Genomic DNA, 26,651 nt, shown 5'->3' with positions numbered 1-26,651 from the left:
TTTTTTACTGTTTAAAAAATAGTTTTATTTAACTTCAGAAATCAGCTGCACGTGTACATGCCAAGAATATTGCTATATTTAGAGGGTTTTTGTTTTTGTTTGTTTGTTTGTTTTATTCCAGGCATGATGTTCTATCTTTTTTTTGTATTCCTACACATGGACAATCCATTTACTTCTGAATATAAGTGATATTTAGAAAAAGTCATGCAATTTGAAGCAATAAAAACCATCTGAAGAATCCGTATGTGCTTTTTGAATAATAATAATAATAATAATAATAATAATAATAATAATAATAATAATAATAAATGCACGAAAGGCAATTCAGTAGTTCATTATGAAATTGGGAACTCTATATCATTTGCAATCAAATTTATATTTATCTCCTTAATGATCAGCATCATATATAATCACATTATATATAAATACATGTTTACAGAAAATATCATTCAGTATTTTGTTAGAATTAAATCACAAAACAATCACATTTTCAGTTTTTTTCTATTTCCATAGGATATACTAAACTTCATCAAAAATGCTGAGACATTACGATAAATTACATCACCAGTTAGAACAATGCTCAATATATTAACATACACCAAAATAAATACAGTAAAGGTGTACAAATAACACAATAGAGGTTTGTGCGTCTTCATATCATATTTCTGGGTTGATCTTCTTTGCTGTTTTTCCTGCAAATCCTAGCAATTAATTTTTTTTTCCTGCAGATTTACAGTACATTCACATTCAGGGCTTCTGAGACCCACAGAAAACTGAACATGAACACTGGTCGTGTGAAAAAAGCAAATAAATCAGCCACTTCACTCTGGTAGAGAGACCATGAGATGTGCAAAGTGTATTGTACTAATAGGTCTGACGACGCTTCAGAGATCAGGAGCAAAGCAGCTTCAAGATTAAAATGTAAAACGTGTGGGGACATTTTCACAGATTCATATGCAGAAAATTGGAGCTAGAATCAGACAATTCCTACAAGTAATCTTTAAGAATGCTCATGCTGATGTTACTAAAGTATGAAGGCCATCTATGAGAGACAATAAGATAATAAACCTAGTTATTGTGGCTATTTACAGTACCAGCCAAGGTTTAGACACACCCACTCATTCATAGTAGTTGAGTGTGTCTAAACTTTTGACCTGTGCTGTAGTTTATCATTATATTATATTTTACTACATTTTTGAATATGGGTGTTTCAAAAAAATTTATATTTCACAATCTAAAAACTTTGCCAATTCTCATTCAATTGACCTCAATTTTTAACAGCATGTGTGGAAACTCATCAAAATTTTATGTTTAATGTTTTTTGTTTTTATCTTTTTAGCTATAGAAATGCCATTGACTGGAAAAGAAAAGGCGTTTTGTGTGTTAGAGTACGCTCGAACACAGTCGAACAAGACTGTGCAGCGTGCATTTATGAGAGAATTCTCTAAAAATGCACCAACTGCAATGCAGATTTGGACACGGCACAAAAAGTTCAAAGAGGAAGGCTGTCTGTGTGTCTCAGGCAGCGCGAATATTGAACATTTGTGAAATCGTTCATAGAATCCACATTTGAATTTCTCATTCAAATTTTGAGGACTAAATCTTATATTGCTCAACATTAAGCCTGTTTGGTTTCATTTGCCTAGACTATATAGTTTCTGGGATATTTACATCTCAAATAATATCAAATTTTTTTGAAACACCCTGTATAATTACGATTATATTTTCCATGCTCACTCCATATGTTACAAGATGATAAAATTTCAGCATGCCAGCTGACTCAGTTTGTGATATTTTGTGTAAAAATTCCACCACTTTTGGTTATTTTTCGTTGAACTGCTTTCATTGAAGTAGCTATAACAACAGCACACTGGCGCATTTTTGATACCAATTAAAGTTATTTTCACGCTGGTAAAAACAACGACAACAAAAACACACACACACAAAATTGCGAAGGTGCCTTATGATATACATCCATCCCCTAAAAAGTAGAATCTCTTCAGCTTGGAGTTTAAAAAGCCTCCAAAATGACTGTACGCCACACCGGAGACAGAAAACCTGTGAGAGGTTTGGATTATGCTGCTTCAGTAAAAATTTAAGTGACGAATTGTCAGGATTGAATCAACCTCTAAATGTTTGCTGGTAACATTCGCTAGTTTGAATTAGTGTGTAGGCTGGTGTTGTTAAATGACAGTTGATATATACTAGTAATATTTCATTAATTAATTCTTTCTATGTTCTATTATATGCATAATTATTAGCCTGCTAGTCAGGCAGCCAACTTGCTAGTTGGACAAATTAACATTAGCTAGATTAGCTAGCTGCTGAGTTGTCTAACTGGCTTGCTGTTAATTCAGGTTTAGCAGTTAATTCAGTTCTGATGTTACTGAGCTGATCAGGGGCACTGCTAGAAATTCTGGGCTCTATGAAAGAATATAATATTGCACACACACACACACACACACATTTCTGGTAACCCGACTTCTTCATGATGGTGTTCACCATCATTTCTGCTCCTACCATGTGCAGCTGACGTTAGTGCTGGATTGGAAAGCAACAAACCTAATGTGCTGTCACGCTCCGGCTCTGCCAACACAAGACTGTACCATGTAATGAATAGGGACAGAGGTGAAATATAAAGATGATCTATCCTAATAATTTTGCAGAAAATGGAAACCCAAACCAGAAGATTGTTGTCTTTGCTCATTTTAAGAGACAAAATTATTAAAATATTTTTATTAAATTAACTTACACATGGTAATAATATTAATAGTGTCCTCTGAGGGCCCTCTGTCAATACTGGGCCCTTAGAATTGTCCTAACTCCCCCCCATGGCGCCCCTGGAGCTGATCGAGCTCCAACAGAATAGAAGTATTATAAGAACTGTGTACTTACTGGTGCACTGTCTATGAGGAAGTAAATGTCTCGGGTGTCGGCATCGACAGTTTCTGAGAACTTTCATCCTAAGGAAATTGCTGTTGCTCAGCATGATAAAAATGTTAAAATACGACATGCTAATGACACCATCTTCTGTCGTGACACCAAGGAAACAACTTGCTTTTTTTCACTCCAAAATGACTCCACTCTGAATGTTTGTGATAATTTCAGCTTGTTAGGAAATACTTTGAATTTTGAACATGAGTCGAAAAGGAAATAGTTTGGGGTTGGGTTTTTTTTGGCAGAATGCTGGCTGAACTTTGCCTTTAAATCAGCAACAATGCACTTTAAATGATCAGACTTATCTATTTATATTGTGTGTACGTGACTGTAATCGTTTTACCTTTATGGCCTGTGTCACTGCCAATGTTCAGTTTCCAGAGTGAGGGTATGTGGAGAATAACATCAGATTTGACTTGTGGCCTGTAATTCATGAAGCGGCTTGGTTCAGAAATGTCATTAACCTCAGAACATCCTGGTGAAGTGTTCATCATTCTTTAGCCGTGCGCGCGTGTGTGTGTACAAATCTAGCCTATACATATTATAATTATGCTATGCTGACAGACGAATGGTCACATGCTGACTGCTCGTGTGTGTGTGTGTGTGTGTGTGTGCATGAGGCTCCAGTTTGGCTCTACCTCAGACAGATAAAGGCCAGGCATTTGTAACCTTTCTGCCTCTCTCCTAAGGACTTAGCTGGGTTTCTATTGATAGCAATGAACACAGTTCTTTTCCAGATAAGCACCAGCATATCATGCGCCTATGTGGAAATGAAGTCTCACCTCCAAGATGGAGGCCAAAACAAAAGTGCGTTCACTGTGATATGCACATACAGAAGTGGCTGTCAATCCGTTTAACTTTTCAGTTCTGTGTGTGGTGCTGCCAGACTGGGGCTCGGCTCATCCTCTAGTAGTGCTGGAAAAGGCCCAGAGCTGAACATACACACATCAGGAGCAGAGTGAAGCTGAGCATGATGACAGTGCTGCTGGAACGGTACACTTTACGGTCATTGAGTGGCTGCACGGGTCTGAAGGTTTTGATCATCTTCTTGTCATCATGGAACTTCAAGGAGGAGAATACTGAAAGCTGTGCAGTGAGAAACGCATTCACAGCAGATTAAAGTCACTATACAGTCTGATATCTCATTATCGTTAAAAATATACAAGTGTGTATTAGGACCTTTAATATAAGCATCTCACCTGGTCTTTGCTCAGTGGGATGGGGTTTTCAAACACTGTCCATACCACTGACTCAGTACAGTTCGGGGTGGTCAGAGAGCCTTCATAACGAAAATACTTGGTCATGTTTTCCTCACTGGATATGAGATTACTCAGGGAGATACCACTGACCGTTGTGTTAGTATCTAGGGTAAAAAAAAAAAAGTCAGCTCTTATTGTCATATAAAATACAGGAATGATATTCTATGGACCCTGCGATGACCTGGCGACTTGTCCAGGGTGTACCCTGCCTTTTGCCCGTAGTCAGCTGGGATAGGCTCCAGCTTGCCTGCGACCCTGTAGAAGGATAAAGCGGCTAGAGATAATGAGATGAGATGAGATATTCTATGGAAGTGATGAAGTGCATTTTATAGATATGACTTTACTACAAGTTCCACAAACAAGCAATATATTTATACTTAATAATGTTTTCATAATGATGCATTAATACATGCACTAATGCTTCATTTGACTAAAGCTAACATCTGGGACTTCAACTTGGAAAAAATGAAGGAAACCCCCCTTAATTTGTAATTCCTAACCAGAAAGTCAGGAATGTCCCCTCGGCCCCGAGTTCAGCAGATAGTATCATGCAAATAAAATATCACTTCACGACTTTGAACAATTTGGTAATTGTATTTACTTTAGATTAATCAGAAATAGAGACATTAGCTGGTTTAATCTATGAAATTGATCATACAGTCAGTATGCAGGAAAGTAATAAAAATCATGTATATTGCACTTTGTACACAGTGTACTGTAGGTTAGCCCAAAGACTGTTCATAATGCTCAATAACAATACTGCAATTCATCAATTCATGATATCAGTTACCAGAATGAGTTACAAGATTTTAATGCTTAACTTTGATCATTGCGAATGGCTATTCATAAATGACTCAGATTTTTTTCTTTTTTCAGTTTGTGGACCTTATAACAAACACACGCGCACACGCACACACACACACACACACACACACACACACACACACACACACACACACACACACAGCCATAACATTATGACCACTGACAGGTGACGTGAATAACACTGATGATCCTTTTACAATGGCTGAAAAACGCAAGGCTGAAAAAACTGCTGAAAACTGTTGAAAAAGTTCATGCTGACACATTTTTGTTGTAGTCAGCATTAACTTTTTCAGCAGTTTGTGCTACAGAAGCTCTTCTGTGGGATTGGGATTCGTGCCTCATGTGAATCACTGAGACTTTGACACCCATGACCAAGTCCTGGGCACATGTAAATAAATGCTGTAGACAAAAAATAGCATAAAATAATGAAATGAAATGTTTCAACATTAAAAAAAAAATACTGTAAACAGCAGTAAGCCATAAGAAATGGAAAAAATGACACAAAGTCAATATTTGGTGTAAGACGACGTTTTGTTTAAAAAAAAAAGTAGTCTGAGGTACAGTGAGTGCAGTTTTATAAGGAAATGAGCTGTAGGTTTTACTGAGCATCTTGCAGAACCAGCCACGGTTCTTCTGGACACTTTGACTGTCATACTCGCTTCTTCATTTTGCACCAAAACCCAGTAGCCTTCATTATGTTTTCTTTTTTCATCTGAAAAATGGGCTCTTATGGAATATGCTGCTCAGATGCAAACTTTTTTTTTCTGTAACATTTAACTTTGTGCTTGAAAATGAACATTTGGAACTCTAAAATGTTTTCATACTGACTTGATAATGTAGAAGAAATCTATAACAAAGTTTGTATGAAAAAAACAGGGTACCTAAGACTTTATATATCCACATTCACTGGATATAAGCAATCACGCACTCTGATTGGCTACTCTACCACTAGGATATTAGCTCATATACAACCCTGATTCCAAAAAAGTTGGGACAAAGTACAAAATGTAAATAAAAACAGAATGCAATAATTTACAAATCTCAAAAACTGATATTGTATTCACAATAGAACATAGACAACATATCAAATGTCGAAAGTGAGACATTTTGAAATTTCATGCCAAATATTGGCTCATTTGAAATTTCATGACAGCAACACATCTCAAAAAAGTTGGGACAGGGGCAATAAGAGGCTGGAAAAGTTAAAGGTACAAAAAAGGAACAGCTGGAGGACCAAATTGCAACTCATTAGGTCAATTGGCAATAGGTCATTAACATGACTGGGTATAAAAAAGCATCTTGGAGTGGCAGTGGCTCTCAGAAGTAAAGATGGGAAGAGGATCACCAATCCCCCTAATTCTGTGCTGACAAATAGTGGAGCAATATCAGAAAGGAGTTCCACAGTGTAAAATTGCAAAGAGTTTGAACATATCATCATCTACAGTGCATAATATCATCAAAAGATTCAGAGAATCTGGAAGAATCTCTGTGCGTAAGGGTCAAGGCTGGAAAACCATACTGGGTGCCCGTGATCTTCGGGCCCTTAGACGGCACTGCATCACATACAGGCATGCTTCTGTATTGGAAATCACAAAATGGGCTCAGGAATATTTCCAGAGAACATTATCTGTGAACACAATTCACCGTGCCATCCGCCGTTGCCAGCTAAAACTCTATAGTTCAAAGGAGAAGCCGTATCTAAACACGATCCAGAAGCGCAGACGTCTTCTCTGGGCCAAGGCTCATTTAAAATGGACTGTGGCAAAGTGGAAAACTGTTCTGTGGTCAGACGAATCAAAATTTGAAGTTCTTTATGGAAATCAGGGACGCGGTGTCATTCGGACTAAAGAGGAAAAGGATGACCCAAGTTGTTATCAGCGCTCAGTTCAGAAGCCTGCATCTCTGATGGTATGGGGTTGCATTAGTGCATGTGGCATGGGCAGCTTACACATCTGGAAAGACACCATCAATGCTGAAAGGTATATCCAGGTTCTAGAGCAACATATGCTCCCATCCAGATGACGTCTCTTTCAGGGAAGATCTTGCATTTTCCAACATGACAATGCCAAACCACATACTGCATCAATTACAGCATCATGGCTGCGTAGAAGAAGGGTCCGGGTACTGAACTGGCCAGCCTGCAGTCCAGATCTTTCACCCATAGAAAACATTTGGCGCATCATAAAACGGAAGATACGACAAAAAAAGCCTAAGACAGTTGAGCAACTAGAATCCTACATTAGACAAGAATGGGTTAACATTCCTATCCCTAAACTTGAGCAACTTGTCTCCTCAGTCCCCAGACGTTTACAGACTGTTGTAAAGAGAAAAGGGGATGTCTCACAGTGGTAAACATGGCCTTGTCCCAACTTTTTTGGGATGTGTTGTTGTCATGAAATTTAAAAATCACCTAATTTTTCTCTTTAAATGATACATTTTCTCAGTTTAAACATTTGATATGTCATCTATGTTCTATTCTGAATAAAATATGGAATTTTGAAACTTCCATATCATTGCATTCCGTTTTTATTTACAATTTGCCTTTTGTCCCAACTTTTTTGGAATCGGGGTTGTACAGTGTGTAGAGAAAAACAAAATGGCATTTTGCTGAACCAACTGAGAATGAAATAAAAACTCTACTCAAAAACAAAACCCCCCAAAGTACAAAAAAACCCCAACAAAATATGGAATGAAAGTATTTGATGGTAAGAACGTATCTTTTTTATCTTTCAAGAATTATTATCTCATTGTTCACAAATTGCTGCTGTCATTTCACCAGTTTGTTTACATTCTAAGCGGGAATGATTTTGTCAGACGTTTTGTATAATGTTTTTACTTATCGAATTTGCAAAAAATAAAAATAAAAATGCTTCGTTTCTCAAAATCCAGTGAATGTAGATATAATAAAACAATTATCCCACTCAATCTCGTCGTACATTGCTTATAGCCAACTCAGTGCTACATGCCTCATCAGTTATAAGCTCATGTGTAGTGGTTAGCACGGTTGCCTCAGAGTAAGAAGGTTCTGGGTTCGAGCCCAGTGGCCGGCGGGGGACTTTCTGTGTAGAGTTTGCATGTTCTCCCCGTGTCTGCGTGGGTTTCCTCCGGGTGCTCCGGTTTCCCCCACAGTCCAAAGACATGCAGGTTTGGTTAATATGGGACGGCCTTGGGCTGAGGTGCCCTTGAGCAAGGCACCTACTGTAACTCCCGGGGAGCAGTTGCACACAAGCTCACGTGTGTGTGTGCTCATTGCTCACGTATGTGTGCATGTGTGTGTTCACTGCTTCAGATGGGTTAAATGCAGAGAGGAATTTCACAAATGTGTGCTGAATAAAGATGTGCTTTGCTTTATGTACAACTCGATTTCGTGATTTTATATATATATATATATATATATATATATATATATATATATATAGTGTGTACGCAATTCTGCTTGACTTCTGAGATATGACATGATGTATAATCAATTGTGTAAATTGTTCAACATTTTACAAGCAAAAAAAAGACTCACTTTGACATATTTTCCAGAATATATAAATATATATTACTCACCAGTACTTTCCACTTTCCTCACAGCTTGTATGAGTCCATCATACTTTTTGTTTGCACTCTTTGATTTCTGTCATGAAAAAAATACAGTATACTGATTTTTAATCTTTGCACACAGGCTACACAATTCAAGAAATAATTGTACGATGACAGATTCCAAATAATCATGTGACCCCTTAGAGCAACTTGCACACCAAAATATTGTCCAAAAATGTTGTTCTGTGAAAGTCCTTTTTTCTTTTTCTAAAAAAGTCAAACAAATTTCAATTTCTGATTTTTTTTTTCTGATTGAACAAATAGGGGGGCGGCACGGTGGTGTAGTGGTTAGCGCTGTCGCCTCACAGCAAGAAGGTCCGGGTTCGAGCCCCGTGGCCGGTGAGGGCCTTTCTGTGCGGAGTTTGCATGTTCTCCCCGTGTCCGCGTGGGTTTCCTTCGGGTGCTCCGGTTTCCCCCACAGTCCAAAGACATGCAGGTTAGGTTAACTGGTGACTCTAAATTGACCGTAGGTGTGAATGTGAGTGTGAATGGTTGTCTGTGTCTATGTGTCAGCCCTGTGATGACCTGGCGACTTGTCCAGGGTGTACCCCGCCTTTCGCCCGGAGTCAGCTGGGATAGGCTCCAGCTCGCCTGCGACCCTGTAGAAGGATAAAGCAGCTAGAGATAATGAGATGAGATGAGATGAACAAATAGGTTAACGATAGTACTCTAAAATGTCCTTGTGGTTTGTGCATTGTTTTCTAATGTCAGGTTCCAGCATTTCAACAGTCTGCAAACTGTCAACTTTAAGCATTTGAATAAATAAAACTCACCCCATTTTTTTCAGTGGTCAAAAATCAAGTGGATTCCATAACAACATTTTGTTGTACAGCTAAAAAGCTCTTAAGACTGCTCATGTAACATTATGAAAAAAAATTAACAATGGTACCTCATAAAAGAATCCCAGCACTGCCACTCCCTTTGGGTCCTTCAATGCTTCTTCCAAAGATTTAAAATCGTTCCTAATATGAACAATATGCATCTAATGGGACAGACAGAGAGAGAGCGAGAGAGAGAGACAGACAGACAGACAGAATGATGGCTGTTATTATTGACAAAGCTACTTTTTTAAGTTGCAGTAACATTATGCAGAGTTGATATATCTTAAATTCAATTCATGATCACTAATGTGTGAAAACTGTAAAATTCAAACTAATATCTCTTCCTGGATAATGCAGACGTTCCTTATCATTTGTATTTTTTTAAACCCCACTTTCTCCTAATTTGGTCATTTACTAATTCCCCCATCTCATGACAACATTTTTTTTTCTTTTAATAGGAACGTTTAGCTAAGATTGACATTGTTGCTATCCTGAGCTACCATTGGTTACTTGTTACACTGATAGGAGTCATAAACTTCTGGTTCTTATGGTAACACCCCTTATATGCACATAAATCCTATTCAAATTACATTCACATGTAAACTGAGATTCTTTGACAGAATCTGGATGATCTGTGATTTCAATATGTTTCCTTATAAGTGTGTGTATAATGGGATCATACCTCCATGGGGTACTGTTCTCCATCAATGGTGTGTTCAGATCCAGGGCCTCCATCTTCTCCCCAGTGAAAGTGAAACTGTAAGGCTTTGTAAGTGGCTCCAAGGTTCCCCCCACTCACACTTGCCAGATGGGTCACAGACATTGTCACTGCAGAAGAAAATAGTAGAACCGAAACATCATCTCTGAGAAGTGCCTCTTATGTTTTCTTAAGTCAGAGACTGAATGCAGGTCCCATGGAGGATATTTATTAATTTCGCTGAAGCTTTTTGGAATCAAATTATGCATCAGCAGCAGTAGTCAGCTAAGTTAGAGGACAAATCGTCCTCTAGCATTCTAAAGCTAGATGGCTATAGAGCCTACTGTGTGCTGTGGCCTGCAGACTGAATGCTAGGGTATTTTATTCACGTATCTGAGCTAATAATAATTTTGAAGCACACCTTAAAAGGTCTTTCAATGTTTGCAGATTCAGATCAAGTTTTAAGGTCTGATGCAGCCTCATTGAAGATTGAAAGTGTAACACACAAGAAAAGAGAAGTGCTTGTTTTTAATTTCAGTGTTTTGTTTTAATTTTTTTAAAATACCTTCTGTGAATTGGCAACTTTTCATGGTGGAGGGGTTTGAGTGCCTGAGTGATCCTAGGAGCTATGTTGTCTGGGACAATTGGCAAATTGGTCCTAGGTAAGGGGCCAGACTAAGTGCAATTCTAAAGATGTCTATGAGATGGAGGGAATCAAGGAAGCATGAAACCTCACCCAGAACAGGGATACCAGGGCCCCACCCTGGAGCCAGGCTTGGTGAGGGGACTTATTTGCAAGCACCTGGTAATCTGGACCCATGGGGCCTGGCCAGGCTTAGCCCAAAAGAAAGATGTAGGCCCACCAGCTACAGGATGAGCCATAGGGGTCCAGTGCATTGTGGATCGGGCAGCTGGCAAAGGATCTTGGTGGGCCAATCCCTAGCTGCTGAAACTGGTTTTAGGGACATGGATTATTACCACTCTGGTTGGTAAGGAGCCTGAGCTTGTGCATGAGGTTGAGAGATACCAGCTAGTTGGGCTCTCTTCAACACACAGCGCAGGTTCTGGAACCAATCTCCTGGAGAGGATCTGGACTTTGTCCCACTCTACAGTTGTCCTGGGTGAGAAGCAGTGGGTAAGTCTGGATATACTTATAGTCCTCTGGTGCTTATATTTTGGAGTTTTCCCTGGTGAATGAGAGGGCTGCTTTCCTACACCTTTGAATAAGGGAATGGGCTCTGACTGTTGTTTGTGATTATGTGCAGAACATAAAAGTATCTTGGCCATCTTGGACTCTTTAGACAGGGTGCTGGAAGGTGCTCCCTCTGGGGATTCTATTGTTCTACTGGGGAACTGCCCCTCATGTGGGCAATGAAAGAGAAACCTGGAGGGGAGTGATTGGGAGGAATGGCCTGCCTCATCTGAACCCGAGTGGTGTTTTGTTATTGGACTTCCTTGCTTATCATAGTTTGTCTACGGTGGTGTAGTGGTTAGCACGGTCGCCTCACAGCAAGAAGGTTCCGGGTTCGAACCCAGTGGCCGGCGAGGGCCTTTCTGTGTGGAGTTTGCATGTTCTCCCCATGTCTGCATGGGTTTCCTCCAGGTGCTCCAGTTTCCCTCACAGTCCAAAGACATGCAGTTAGGTTAACGTGGGGTGGCTTTGGACTGAAGTGCCCTTGAGCAAGGTACCTAACCCCTGACTGCTCCCCGGGCACTGTAGTGTGGCTGCCCACTGCTCTGGGTGTGTGTGCGTGTGTTCACTGCTTCAGATGTGTTAAATGCAGAGGATGAATTTCACTGTGCTTGAAGTGTGCATGTGACAAATAAAGGTTTCTTCTAATGAACACCATGTTCAAGCATGGGGTGTTCATAAGTGTACTTGGCACCAGGACATCCTAGGCCATAGGTAGATGGTCAATTTTGTAGTTGTGTTATCAGATCAGTGACTGTAAGTTTTGGACAATCAGGTGAAGAGAGGAGCTAAACTGTCAACTGATCACCACCTGATGATGAATTGGACCAGATGGTGGGGGAGGATGCCAGACAGGCCTGGTACACCCAAATGTAAAGTGTGGGTGAGCTGGGAATGTTGGGTAGAGGCTTTTCTCCAGAAGATCTTCAACTCACACTTCCGGTAGAACTTCTACTGCATTCCAAGGGAGGTCAGGAACAATGAGTCCAAATGACCATGTTTGACACCACTATTGCTGAGGTGGCTATATGGAGTTGTGGAAGTATGGTTGTTGGTGCCTGTCGCAGCGGCAACCCCCAAACCCAATGGTAAACACTAGTGGTAAAGGGAGCTGTTGAGCTGAAGAAGGAGTCCTATGGTTAGCTTGTAGGACTCTGGAGGCAGCTGACAGATACTGACTGGCCAAGCAGAATGCAATGCTTGCAGAAGCAAAAACTTGGGTTTGGTGAGGCCATAACTTTCAATCAACCTCAAAGAGATTCTGGAAAACAGATGACTCAGGAAGGGGAAGCAGTGCTTTGCCCCTACTGTATACAGTGGGATTGGAGTGTTGCTGACTTCAACTGAATACATAGTCAGGTGGTGGAAGGAATACTTTGAGGATCTCCTGAATCCCACTGACATGCCTTCCACAGAGGAAGCAGAGTATGAGGACTCAGAGGGAGAGTCTTTGATCGCGAGGGCTGAGGTCACTGAGATGGTTAAAAAAACTTTTCAGTGGCAGGGTCCCAGAGGGGGATGAGATCTGCCCTGAGTTCCTTAAGGATCTGGATGTTCTGTGGCTGTCTTGATTGGACAGACCTCTTCAACACTTTTTAAGAAGGGGGACCAGAGGGTGTGTTCCAACTTTAGGGTTATCACACTCCTCAGCCTCCCTTGGAAGGTCTATACCAGGGTTCTGGAGAGGAGAGTCCATCTGTTAGTCAAACCCTGGATTCAGGAGGAACAATGTAGTTTTTGTCCTGGTCATGGAACACTGGACCAGCTCTTTATCTTCACAAAGGTACTGGAGGGTGCATGGGAGTTTGCCCAACCAGTCTACATGTGCTTTATGGACTTGGAAAAGGCATAGAACCATGTCTCTCAAATTGTCCTGTGGGGGGTACTTCGGGAGTATTGGGTACTGGGCCTGCTGCTACCTGCCATTTGGGCCCTGTATAATCAAAGCAAGAGCTTGGTTCGCATTGCTGGCAATATGTCAGACTCATTCCCAGTGGGTGTTGGTCTCTGCTAGGGCTGCCTTTTGTCACCCATTCTATTGATAATTTTTATGAACAGAATTTCTAGGCATAGTCAAAAGGATGGCATCATTGCTTTTTGCAGATGATTTGGTCCTGTTGGCTTCATCGAGCCATGACTTCTAGCTTGCACTGGGGTGGTTTGCAGCAGAGTGTGAAGTGGCTGGGATAGGAATCAACACCTCCTTTTTTTGGTTCGAACCCAGTGGCCGGCGAGGGCCTTTCTGTGTGGAGTTTGCATGCTCTCCCCATGTCTGCGTGGGTTTCCTCCGGGTGCTCCGGTTTCCCCCACGGTCCAAAGACATGCAGTTAGGTTAATATGGGACGGCCTTGGGCTGAGGTGCCCTTGAGTGAGACGCCTAACTCCCAACTGCTCCCCGGGCGCTGTTAGCATGGCTGCCCACTGCTCTGGGTAGGTGTGTGTGCTCATTGCTCACGTGTGTGTGCATGTGTGTTCACTGCTTCAGATGGGTTAAATGCAGAGAGGAAATTTCACAAGTGTGTGCTGAATAAAGTTGTGCTTTCTTTCTTTCTTTCTTTCTTTCTTTCTTTCTTTCTTTCTTTCTTTCTTTCTTTCTTTCTTCAAGTCTGAGGCCATGGTTCTTAACCAGAAAATGGTGGAATTGCCTGCTCTGAGTTGGGGATGAATCCTTGCCTCAAGTGGAGTCTTAATGGAGTGGGAGATCATCAGACAGATCGGTGCAGCTTCTGCAATGATGCAGAAGCTGTACCAATCTGTCATGGCAGGGGTCACCAAACTACGGCCCGCGGGCTGACTCCGGCCCGCCACCCCCCTTTGACCGGCCCCCCAGCCCCTCTGCCCCCCACCACTTGAACCGGCCCTATGAGGCAATCCCCAAAAGTGGTTATGGCCTATTTTTTTTAAATTGCTTTTTGGCAAATAATAACATGTCTGCATCTTGTATTTTGTTGATTTTATCAATTAAAATTGATATTTAGTTATAAAATGAACTATTCATATTTTCCGAATTTTCGTCATATGCTCGCGATCAAGCAGTGACAGGCAGCGCACGCGCAGAGAACTGTCAGTGTTCAGGACAGCAAAATGGCTAGCGGTCAGCGAAAAGTTGACAGAGAGTGCAGAGTTTTTAAAGAACAGTGGACCACCGATTATTTTTTCGTTCAGTGTAAGGACCGTGCAGTTTGTCTTGTATGTAAAGAAAGTGTGTCGGTTTTCAAAGAATATAATCTGCGTCATCACTATGAAACCCGCCACAAAGAGTATGCTAGTTTGTGAGGGCAAACAAGAGAAGACAGGATTCAGATGATGAAATGCAGACTGGCTGCACAACAGAATGTATTCCTTCGCCAAACCCAGATCCACCAGGCTGCTGTCCGAGCTAGCTATAAGGTAGCTCACCTACTAGCTACCCATGGAAAGCCGTTTACTGATGGGGACTTTGTTAAAGTATGCATGCTTGCTGTGGTCGAGGAGGTGTGTCCCGACAAGGAGTACAAATCAACAAGTACAAATCCAGCTCACCTACATATACTACTGATTTTGATTCCCATTATTCTGTATTATGCTTCAGTTTTGACCTGTAAATGGCCTACTGCTCATTTCATTTTCACCTTGACCTAAAAAATGTTTACTGAACATGCTCAAATGGATAGGCATAAGAGCTGGCTAGTTGATTTATTGCTCATATTATTATAATTTCACTGTTTTTTTTTTAATGTATTTATTTTCTAGGCCTATTTATTTGACCTTTATTAAGTGCTGCACACAATTATTAATATTATTAATAATATCAACAGGCCTACCTACAATTTATAATTTTCCACTCACCTTTGCCAGTGTCAATCACCTCAACTAGGCAGATGTTTCTTACCTTGACAGCTTTGATGTTATTTTTATTAGAAAATAAATAAATGGAATATCTGTGGTATTTCAAATTAAAACAAAGTGTGAAGACTCGATTACTACTTTTGCAAACCACTAGTAAAGATAAACAAATATGTGCCAGGAATCAAGTGTTGATATAGTAGTGGGGGATATAGTAGTGGGGATGGCTGTGCCAGGCTAGTAATCTCTACTACACAATGAGGCCTGCTGGTGGTCATATTTGTCTGGGTCATACAATTCTATGTTATATAGCTGACCTGACCCCATCACAGTCAGGAACAACAATGTGGCCCCCAGAGAAAAAAGTTTGGTGACCCCTGTGTTATGGTGAAAAGAGAGCAGAGCCAAAATTTTGACTGATTTACTGGTTGATCTACGTTCCTATCTGCACCTATGGCCACAAGCTGTGGGTAGTGACTGAAAAAAGATCACAGATAGAGCAGCAGAAATTAACTTTTCTCTACTGGCTGATCATAAGGCAAATCATAGGTTTATATTAATGCACTTATTCTAATACATTATGTATTATTCTAATACATAATACTGTGAAACTTGATTTTATATGCACATTCATGAAGAAATCTTTACATTTTACAGTGCTTGGACCCCTAATTGCAGTTATAATACATTTGATTAATTTATTAATTCAGAACTATTCAGAGCTGTATTGACTAAATGCATGAACTAGCTACTTAAACCTGTTGTTTTAAGTGTTGGCTAGTGTTTATTGTTTTCAAACAGTGGACAAAATATTAATTTTTTAAGACTGGGGTGTCCTACTCGCTCCTAGAACTCTACCCTCCTGTGGACTGTAGACACAACCTTAATCAAACACATCTGAAACAGGGATCCTGATTATTCCTTTGAATGTTATTTGATGAATGACTATCTTGATTATTTTTGCAGTTATTAATCTGCACCCATTGTGACTGGGGTAATCCTTTAAATTCAAAGGCTCAGTCTGCAGGTCAAGACTTACATTAATCAATTTTGTAACTTTGGACCTATTAGTTTTACTGCAGTTATTGAATAATCCACAGTAGTTACTAAATAACATATTTTAAGATGGAAAGCTTTAGTTGAATGATTTAATGAATATTGACCACTGTATGCTTTATTTACTGAGATTTCTCTTAGGACTTTTGTCTATCAGGAGCATTTCTAATAACCTCACAAAGGCATCTCTGTGTCTGAGCGATAATGCATGTTTAGAATAGAATGCCTTTATTGTCACTGCACAAATGTACAACAAAATTTAGCTCATCATAGGAGAGCAAAGTCACTGCGTACATGTGCGCCGCCACTCTTGGGCACTTCAGCCCAAGGCCATCCTATGTTGACCTAACTGCATGTCTTTGGACTGTGGGGGAAACCGGAGTACCCGGAGGAAACCCACGCAGACATGGGGAGAACATGCAAACTACACACAGAAAGGCCCCTGTCAGCCGCTGGGCTCAAACCCAGAACCTTCTTGCTGTGAGGCAAGAGTGCTAACCACGACACCACCGTGCCGCCATTTATCTAACATTTATCACAAGCAAGGCCAGAAAACACGATCTTGAGTCATCTTGTCAGACGTCAAATGAAATACAACTGGTCTGGAAAAATGTGGGGGGGAGTGAATGAACAGAACCCCCCACCACCACGCAAGGCACCTAACCCCCAACTGCTCCCCAGGTGCTGTAGCATAGCTGCCTACTGCTTTGGGTATGTGTGTGTGTTCACTGCTTCAGATGGGTTAAATGCAGAGGAGGAATTTTGCTATGCTCTAGTGTACATGTGACAAATAAAGTCTTCTTCTTCTTCTTCTTCTTCTTCTTCGAGATAATGTGATAAACAGGAGAAAAAATATGGACCATGCTACGCTTGCTGTTCTGAAGGTCACCAGATATAAGCACAGAGGTGTTTTTATGTATGGAGAAGCAGAGGGGGGTAGGAGAGTAGTCAGGAAGATCATAATATATCACACAGCAGCAAGTCTCAACTTGGTATCACTCTGCACACTGTTTGACCTTTTTTCTGAAGAGCTGCCAGTGCATCATCTTTTGAACAGATGGACAAGGACACTTTCTGATTCACTGCCACAGAGCCTTTTAACAGCTTACACCATGAGGATAAATCAACTGTGACATTTATTCCACTTATCTAACAATTATTTGACTTCCATTTCCTTTTTTTATTTTTACCTGCACTCCGTTTACTCATCAGAAATCTTTTTAATAAACCTGATGAGGCCGTTTTAAATTTGCAAAAATCATTTCTATTATTATGTGCTAATTATATGCTAAATGAGTGCAGGAGGGCAAACTGGGAGTCTCATGTACCAACATGGTCTTACCATGTGATTTGTGACAATCTGATCAAATCAAACATAACCCTACAAGTTTGTTGATGTGAACAGTATGAGGTACAGTGATCAACGATGGCCAAGAAGGCCCGCTAATATTAGGAAAACTTCTACAACTTAGTTAATAAACTGCATTTTTTGTGCTTTCCAAACATTTGGGAATATATAATATGGTTACAGAATATCAACTCTGTTACACTTGTGTGTAGGTTTATTTCCTTTTATTGCAACATTAGTGTTCTAATATTAATGAAGTTCAGTAATATTGTCATGATGTTTGATGGTAGATCAGCATCTATTATATCAATAGCTCCCAATAAAACTATCAGGGTTGAGCCATGTATTATATCACAAAGTCTCATCTGTGGTGCAATAAAAATGATGTGGGATAAATTATTCCACACGTATTAAAAGATAGATAAGTGATTCCATTCATTGAAAATCAAAAGATTTCAGTCAGGTTTATGTGCTTGTTTAACCCCTTACCAGTGTGTCCATTGTTTACCAGGATGCCATTGAAGGCTTCTTGGTAGCCAGTGAATTTGAGCGGTGTGAGACTGTCGTCCACCACGGTTTTCCTGGTCACGATGTTAATGGGTGACTGTCTGTTTTTCATGCAGTCTTTACCCACTTCAGACCAAGCATCTGGTCCTGCAGAGAACATGATGGAAACATAATGACCTTTATGTGTGCACTCTTGTCGCTATAAAAACTCATCTGTTATTTCCAGAGGTGGACAGTAACAAAGTACATTTACTTAAGTACTGTACTTAAGTACGCTTTTTGAGTATCTGTACTTTACTTGAGTTTTTTTTTTTGAAAAACTTATGACTTTGACTTTACTACATTTGAAAGACAAATATCGTACTTTTTACTCCACTACATTTCTATCAAGGTCCTCATTACTCGTTACTCTGAAGCGACTTTGAAAGTGGATGTTTTTTCTTTTCTTTTCTAAAATGTGATTGTTTTTTTCGCAGGTGACACTGAGACAGACTATCAGTAATCACTAGGGTCATGTCACGTCCATAGACTGGGTAAAATCATGTTCAATTATTTCTCAGCAGCGTTATTTGAACACATTCAGTTGATGGCAGAACGTAAGGGGGCGGTTCTTCTGAGGAACGCACACACCCATGGCCATACCTAGAACCCATGTTTCAGTTTTCTGAAAGGATTAAAGATAAGTTTTCGTTTTAAATGTTTGCCTTGTTTGTGAAAACGAACCACATCACAGCCTACAAAAACTCGCCGTCTGACCTGTGGAAGCATATTGAGTTATATAAAGGTTTTATTCCAAAAGAAAGCTTGCAATGAAGCTGTCTGTGCTTTTAGAGCTAGCGATAATGTTGCAATAGCTATGCAGTCTGGTTTGTCAAATGACTTTCTATGGATTTGCTCATCCAGTTGCTATCGCCTTGTCCACAGCTAATGTTAACACATAGCTAGTTCAACTTGAACACAGTTAGCATGTAAAAATGGAGTTATGCTAACATGAATAACGTTAACTTATCTGAATTCCTTTCAGAAATATGTTTTAGTATAATCTTGCCAAATAAACAATGTAGAAATCTTTCTTTTCTAGTAGCGTTAGCTACCCAATACGATTTCAAGTTTGAAAAGAGTTTGCCAGCATGTCAGGTGGAGCTTCACTGACTAGCTAGCTTAACGTTAAACTACCATGATGCACAGCATGTGTTCATTTTGTGAATTCACATTTCTGTCTTTGGTAACGGCATTAGGTTTTGTAAGTGTTGTGGCAATAATAAAACAATGTGTTGACAGAAAATGTACTTTTAATACTTAAGTATTTTTAAAAGCAAGTACTTCAGTACTTTAACTTAAGTAAAAATTTGACTGGACAACTTTCACTTGTATCGGAGTAACATTTGACCAGTGGGATCTGTACTTTGACTTAAGTAATGAAGTTGGGTACTTTGTCCACCTCTGGTTATTTCTCTCTAAACTCTGCAAACAAAATTGCTCAGTCACACAGCACAGAAATGATGATGATCTTACCTACGCAGCGTGACTCACAGGTCACCTGGGACTGATAGCACCAATTTCCTGAGAAGAGATACACATGACTTGAGATTGCATGTATTATTGAGTTGACTCATTATGTGATGAAAGCAATTTGAAACTCCCTATCATGTGTATATTAATGTTATCTATCTGATACGAGTTATTTCTCTGACCTTACAGTGGTGCTTGAAAGTTTGTGAACCCTTTAGAATTTTCTATATTTCTGCATAAATATGACCTAAAACATCATCAGATTTTCAAACAAGTCCTAAAAGTAGATAAAGAGAACCCAGTTAAACAAATGAGACAAAAATATTATACTTGGTCATTTATTTATTGAGGAAAATGATCCAATATTACATATCTGTGAGTGGCAAAAGTATGTGAACCTCTAGGATTAGCAGTTAATTTGAAGGTGAAATGAGAGTCAGGTGTTTTCAATCAATGGGATGACAATCAGGTGTGAGTGGGCACCCTGTTTTATTTAAAGAACAGGGATCTATCAAAGTCTGATCTTCACAACACATGTTTGTGGAAGTGTATCATGGCACGAGCAATGGAGATTTCTGAGGATCTCAGAAAAAGTGTTGTTGATGCTCATCAGGCTGGAAAAGGTTACAAAACCATCTCTAAAGAGTTTGGACTCCACCAATCCACAGTCAGACAGATTGTGTACAAATGGAGGAAATTCAAGACCATTGTTACCCTCCCCAGGAGTGGTCAACCAACAAAGATCATGCCAAGAGCAAGGCGTGTAATAGTCGGTGAGATCACAAAGGACCCCAGGAGAACTTCTAAGCAGCTGAAGGCCTCTCTCACCTTGGCTAATGTTAATGTTCATGAGTCTACCATCAGGAGAACACTGAACAACAGTGGTGTGCATGGCAGGGTTGCAAGGAGAAAGCCACTGCTCTCAAAAAGAACATTGCTGCTCATCTGCAGTTTGCTAAAGATCATGTGGACAAGCCAGAAGGCTACTGGGAAAATGTTTTATGGACGGGTGAGACCAAAATAGAAATTTTTGGTTTAAATGAGAAGTGTTATGTTTGGAGAAAGGAAAACACTGCATTCCAGCATAAGAACCTTATCCCATCTGTGAAACATGGTGGTGGTAGTATCATGGTTTGGGCCTGTTTTGCTGCATCTGGGCCAGGACGGCTTGCCATCATTGATGGAACAATGAATTCTGAATTATACCAGCGAATTCTAAAGGAAAATGTCAGGACATCTGTCCATGAACTAAATCTCAAGAGAAGGTGGGTCATGCAGCAAGTCAACAACCCTAAGCACACAAGTTGTTCTACCAAAGAATGGCTAAATAAGAACAAAGTGAATGTTTTGGAATGGCCGAGTCAAAGTCCTGACCTTAATCCAATCGAAATGTTGTGGAAGGACCTGAAGCGAGCAGTTCATGTGAGGAAACCCACCAACATCCCAGAATTGAAGCTGTTCTGTATGGAGGAATGGGCTAAAATTCCTCCAAGCCGGTGTGCAGGACTGATCAACAGTTACCGCAAACGTTTAGCTGCAGTTATTGCTGCACAAGGGGGTCACACCAGATACTGAAAGCAAAGGTTCACATACTTTTGCCACTCACAAATGTGTAATATTGGATGATTTTCCTCAATAAATAAATGACCAAGTATAATATTTTTGTCTCATTTGTTTAACTGGGTTCTCTTTATCTACTTTTAGGACTTGTGTGAAAATCTGATGATGTTTTAGGTCATATTTATGCAGAAACATAGAAAATTCTAAACGGTTCACAAACTTTCAAGCACCACTGTAAATCATTCTCATGATACTAAGTATTTATACTGTAGCTCATGCACACAGTCTACACGATTATAACGGGTAATAAAAGAATTTATTTTGCATCGGTCTTTTATAATTAAACTAAATAAAACCATAACACTAGAGCACTAACAATTCCTCCAACAATGTCAAAGATTTAGTCACGCAAACCAACTAGTTGCTTTCTTCAACAATAGAAATTCAGCAAATTTGATCTCTTGTGAAGTTTCTGTTTATATGTGGCCATCAGTTATATCTATAAAGTTCAAAGATTTGATCTCATGGATTGCTAGACTGTAATGTAGTCGGACATGAATGACACAAAGTTCTCACATATTCATCATTTCTCTTCTCAGGTCTAAAAATGTCACAAATACGCAGGTTCTAATACACATCGTTTCAAGTATCCATCCATCCATCCATCCATCCATCCATCCATAACCACTTATCCTGTGCAGGGTCATGGGCAAGCTGAAGCCTATCTCAGCTGACTATGGAAGAGAAGCAGGGTACCCCCTGGACAAGTCACCAGGTCATCACAGGGCTGACACATAGAGACAAACAACCATTCCCATTCACACTCACATTCACACCTACAGTCAATTTAGAGCCACCAATTAGCCTAACCTGCATGTCTTTGGGGGAAACCGGAGCACCCGGAGGAAACCCATGCAGACACGGGGAGAACATGCAAACTCCGCACAGAAAGGCCCCTGTCGGCTGCTGGGCTCGAACCCAGAACCTTCTTGCTGTGAGGCGACAGTGCACTACACCACCATGCCACTCTAATCTCAAGTATCACATCAAATTGCCAGTGTTTCTTATTGCACTTTTATTGCTTCAGAATAATGGTTATTATTTTATCCACATTCACTGGATATGAGCGATTGCATGCTCTGATTGGCTACTCTACTACTAGGATATCAGCTTATATACCATGAGTAGAGAAAAACAAAATGGCAGAGTGTGTTGCTGAACTAACCAAAGACGAAATAAAAACTCTACTCAAAAACAAAACCTCAAAATTGTTATCAAGTATTTAAAAGAAACAGAAACAACTAAAAGAATATAGTTTTTTTTCCTCCCAAATATCGCCTGTTCCACACTCCAGCCCAGTCGGTGGCAGTAGTGCACCTTTAAGTTGGTTTGCCAACTGCCAAAAAAACCCTAAAGAAGAAGAAGGAGGAGAAGAAAACCCCCCAAAAATACAAAAAAAGCAACAAACTATGGAATGAAAGTATTTCATGGTAAGAATGTATCTTTTGTATTTTTCAAGAATTATTATGATTGCATTTTTCACAAACTGCTCCTGTCATTTCATCGGTTTGTTCACCTTCTAAGTGGAAATTATTTTGTTGGACGTTTTGTATAAAGTTTTGATTTACTGAATTTGCAAAAAATACAAATAAAAATGATCCGTTTGTCAAAATCCAGTGAATGTGGATAGAGTAATACAGTTATTCCACTCAGTCTCATCGTACATGGTTTATAGCCGACAGCTCATGTACGACTCGATTTTGTGGAATAACTGTTAAATGTTCTGCCTTATAGATATCCAATGAAAAAAATGTCATTAAAGATCTTGTAACGTTTTCTTGTGTGTCAAGACCTATAGTAAGCATATAATTTCGAAGACGCATTAGACAAACCTGGTTGCTATACAAAGCCTCTAGCAAGCTTAATTTCTTTAGTTCAGACTTCTGAAATAAAGAAATGGTCAGCTAATCTACTCACGCTGCTTCATCTGCCCTGCTCTGGATATACAGTACGACAATCAGCTTTCGAACTGAATTCAAATGGAGGACATGAGACCAGTTCAAGCAGACGTGAGCATTTTCTATTTATTGCACACCAGCAGTGTTACTGATCCTGTACTGATCCATCATACAGCCATGCTACGGTATGTGCCAGTCCTTGGGTCCTATGCCCAATCCTGTTAAGCTAGCTAAGATCACTTTATCTCACAATCATATCCTTGCAAGTTTGTTAAGCTAGCTAGCTTTCTTTGCTTGCTTGTCTGACTAATGAGTTAATCCTATAGCCTCTACTCTTCATTACAATACCGAACTCAGTACAACTAAGCGAAACAGCAACCGAAAACTGAGACAGAATGCTTTCAAACATTTTTGAGACACTCACCAAAATTGTTAAGTAGCTATTCTGTTTTTCTCATCTCATTATCTCTAGCCACTTTATCCTTCTACAGGGTCGCAGGCAAGCTGGAGCCTATCCCAGCTGACTACGGGCGAAAGGCGGGGTACACCCTGGACAAGTCGCCAGGTCATCACAGGGCTGACACATAGACACAGACAACCATTCACACTCACATTCACACCTACGCTCAATTTAGAGCCACCAGTTAACCTAACCTGCATGTCTTTGGACTGTGGGGGAAACCGGAGCACCCGGAGGAAACCCACGCGGACACGGGGAGAACATGCAAACTCCACACAGAAAGGCCCTCGCCGGCCACGGGGCTCGAACCCGGACCTTCTTGCTGTGAGGCGACAGCGCTAACCACTACACCACCGTGCCACCCCTATTCTGTTTTTGTCAGATTTAATCTGGACTTGATCACCGACTTAAGTCTTGGCCACTTCTCACCTACCAGTTAGGTCTCCTCATTGTATAACAGCTCACAATCAGGGAGGATGAAGGCTAACACGTGCTTCCTTCAAAACGCATGAAGTCAGTCACTTTTCAAAATGCTACATCATCAGTGGGCAGCGTAAACATGCTCGAAGGAAAGCGCTATCTGCCCCCTTCCACATGAAAGAGTTCATAGATACCTATGCTTGGCCACCTGTCCTACCAAGTGAACGGAGCCAGTTTTGCTGTCTTGGATTCCTGGCCACGGATGACTATGGCATCATCAGGATGCAAACTAATGATCTGTGGATAATAGGGTGACCAATTTTCTGTTGTCTCAGTCGGGATCTTGTGTACACTCATTTCTGATTAATTTGTGAAAAGTCTTGTGCATTTCTCAGCACATGTTGCAACAGTCAGCTTCATTAACAGCTAGATGCTTGGATTGTATTTTGTCTCATTCTTGAAAAACTTAATGTGTGCCTCTAAAAGTTACATGTAGAGTTATGCTAAAATATATTTTTTTTCCAATTCTGTAAGCAAAGCACACATAAACCACACTTTTAATTGTTCCAACTCTGTCATTCTTAACTGATGCTGAAAATGCCCAGAATGATGGATTTCCTCATTGCACATGCATTTTTGTCAATGGAAAACATTAGTATGTAGTCAAAACTGTGTGGGATTTTTTGTTTGTTTGTTTGCTTGTTTGTTTTGCAATGATTAAACTAGCTCAGGCTTGTAATTTAAATTGTCTGACATCGTCAGAAAATGCATCGTCATCATCATTGGAGGAGAATGACCTGTAATTCTAACCTGTAATTGGGCTGAAAAATAACTGTAACGAAATGATAAACTATAGTATATTCAGCCATTTTATATTGTAGGTTACATTATTCAGTCTTTGGCTCCAGCTCGCCTACGACCCTGCACAGGATAAGTGGTTATGGATGGATGGATGGATGGATGGATGGATTATTCAGTCTGGGAACTAGAAACCTGTGAAAGTCAAACTGTTCTGAAATGAGACAAAATTATTAATTCATTCAGTTTCAGTAAGCACTTTATCCTGGCCATGATCACAGTGGATCTGGAGTCTAAATCCCAGGAACACTGGGTGTGAGGCAAGAATACGCCATGGATGGGATTCATCACAGGTGACATTTATTATTATTATTATTATTATTATAAACTATTATTTTGACTCATTTTTAAAATCAGTCGTTCTCAAAGTGGGGTCTGGAGACTCACAGGAGTCTGTGAAGCAGAAGTGGTGGTGTTGGGGGGGGTGTCTCTGGTTTTATAATTTAGTTAGTGGAAGTCATAACCCACCATTATCACTTTGCTATCGAGTTATTATAGATTATGAGTGTCTTTAATCCAAATCTTGACAACTCAAAAACACGTCAGCCTAAAAATAATGTCAGATTGGACTTAATGTGTTGTATCTTTGGAAAGTTCAGGAATATAAAGTTCTATGGCTCTAATAAATACATAAAATATTATTTTACAAATGGACGGCACGGTGGTGTAGTGGTTAGCGCTGTCGCCTCACAGCAAGAAGGTCCTGGGTTCGAGCCCCGGGGCCGGCGAGGGCCTTTCTGTGTGGAGTTTGCATGTTCTCCTGGTGACTCTAAATTGACCATAGGTGTGAATGTGAGTGTGAATGGTTGTCTGTGTCTATGTGTCAGCCCTGTGATGACCTGGCGACTTGTCCAGGGTGTACCCCGCCTTTCGCCCGTAGTCAGCTGGGATAGGCTCCAGCTTGCCTGCGACCCTGTAGAAGGATAAAGCGGCTACAGATAATGAAATTATTTTACAAATGTTTATTATGCAGTACGGTGGTGCAGTGGTTAACACTGTCACTTCACAGCAAGAAGGTCCGGGTTCGAGCCCAGTGGCTGAAGAGGGCCTTTCTGTGCGGAGTTTGCATGCTCTCCCCGTGTCCGCGTGGGTTTCCTCCGGGTGCTCTGGTTTCCCCTACAGTCCAAAGACATGCAGGCTAGGTTAACTGGTGACTCTAAATTGACCGTAGGTGTGAATGTGAGTATGAATGGTTGTCTGTGTCTATGTGTCAGCCCTGTGATGACCTGGCGACTTGTCCAGGGTGTACCCCGCCTTTCGCCCGTAGTCAGCTGGGATAGGCTCCAGCTTGCCTGCGACCCTGTAGGACAGGATAATGGCTACAGATAATGGATGGATGGAAATTATATGGCACGAGATACTTCCATTAAAATCGTGCGCTCTGATTGGTTCCTTGGTGGGTAGTATTTTTCTGTAATGCCCGTGGGCGATTACGGACTTTCTTTCCAAGGCGCTGGCTTTCAATGTTGCAAAAAACAAACAGAAACAAAATGATTAAAAAAAATAAGATTAATTGGAAATCAAAACGGAATCAAAAACAGCTGAAGCACAAAAGACAGAGTCACCAAGTTCTCATCTCATCTCATTATCTCTAGCCGCTTCATCCTTCTACAGGGTCGCAGGCAAGCTGGAGCCTATCCCAGCTGACCACGGGCGAAAGGCGGGGTACACCCTGGACAAGTCGCCAGGTCATCACAGGGCTGACACAGACAACCATTCACACTCACATTCACACCTACGGTCAATTTAGAGTCACCAGTTAACCTAACCTGCATGTCTTTGGACTGTGGGGGAAACCGGAGCACCCGGAGGAAACCCACACGGACAC

General features: G+C 40.5%; 1 protein-coding gene across 1 annotated transcript in view; it reads right to left on the bottom strand.

The window, feature by feature from the left end:
• Positions 1-530: 530 nt before the first annotated feature.
• LOC132875484 (carbonic anhydrase 4-like) overlaps positions 531-26,651 on the bottom strand; it is a 42,256-nt gene continuing 16,135 nt past the window's right edge. The window contains exons 2-8 of the mRNA XM_060912281.1: positions 19,571-19,618; positions 18,038-18,202; positions 10,113-10,258; positions 9,499-9,591; positions 8,577-8,643; positions 4,137-4,300; positions 531-4,023 (exon numbers count right to left, since the gene is read on the bottom strand). Of these exons, the coding sequence (XP_060768264.1) occupies positions 3,844-4,023; positions 4,137-4,300; positions 8,577-8,643; positions 9,499-9,591; positions 10,113-10,258; positions 18,038-18,202; positions 19,571-19,618 (863 nt within the window). The 3' untranslated portion in view covers positions 531-3,843. The remainder of the gene's footprint in view (positions 4,024-4,136; positions 4,301-8,576; positions 8,644-9,498; positions 9,592-10,112; positions 10,259-18,037; positions 18,203-19,570; positions 19,619-26,651) is intronic.

Source organism: Neoarius graeffei, chromosome 28 (assembly GCF_027579695.1).
Source record: "Neoarius graeffei isolate fNeoGra1 chromosome 28, fNeoGra1.pri, whole genome shotgun sequence".
In the NCBI taxonomy this organism is placed as follows: domain Eukaryota; kingdom Metazoa; phylum Chordata; class Actinopteri; order Siluriformes; family Ariidae; genus Neoarius; species Neoarius graeffei.
This window is presented reverse-complemented; position numbering and strand designations above follow the sequence as displayed.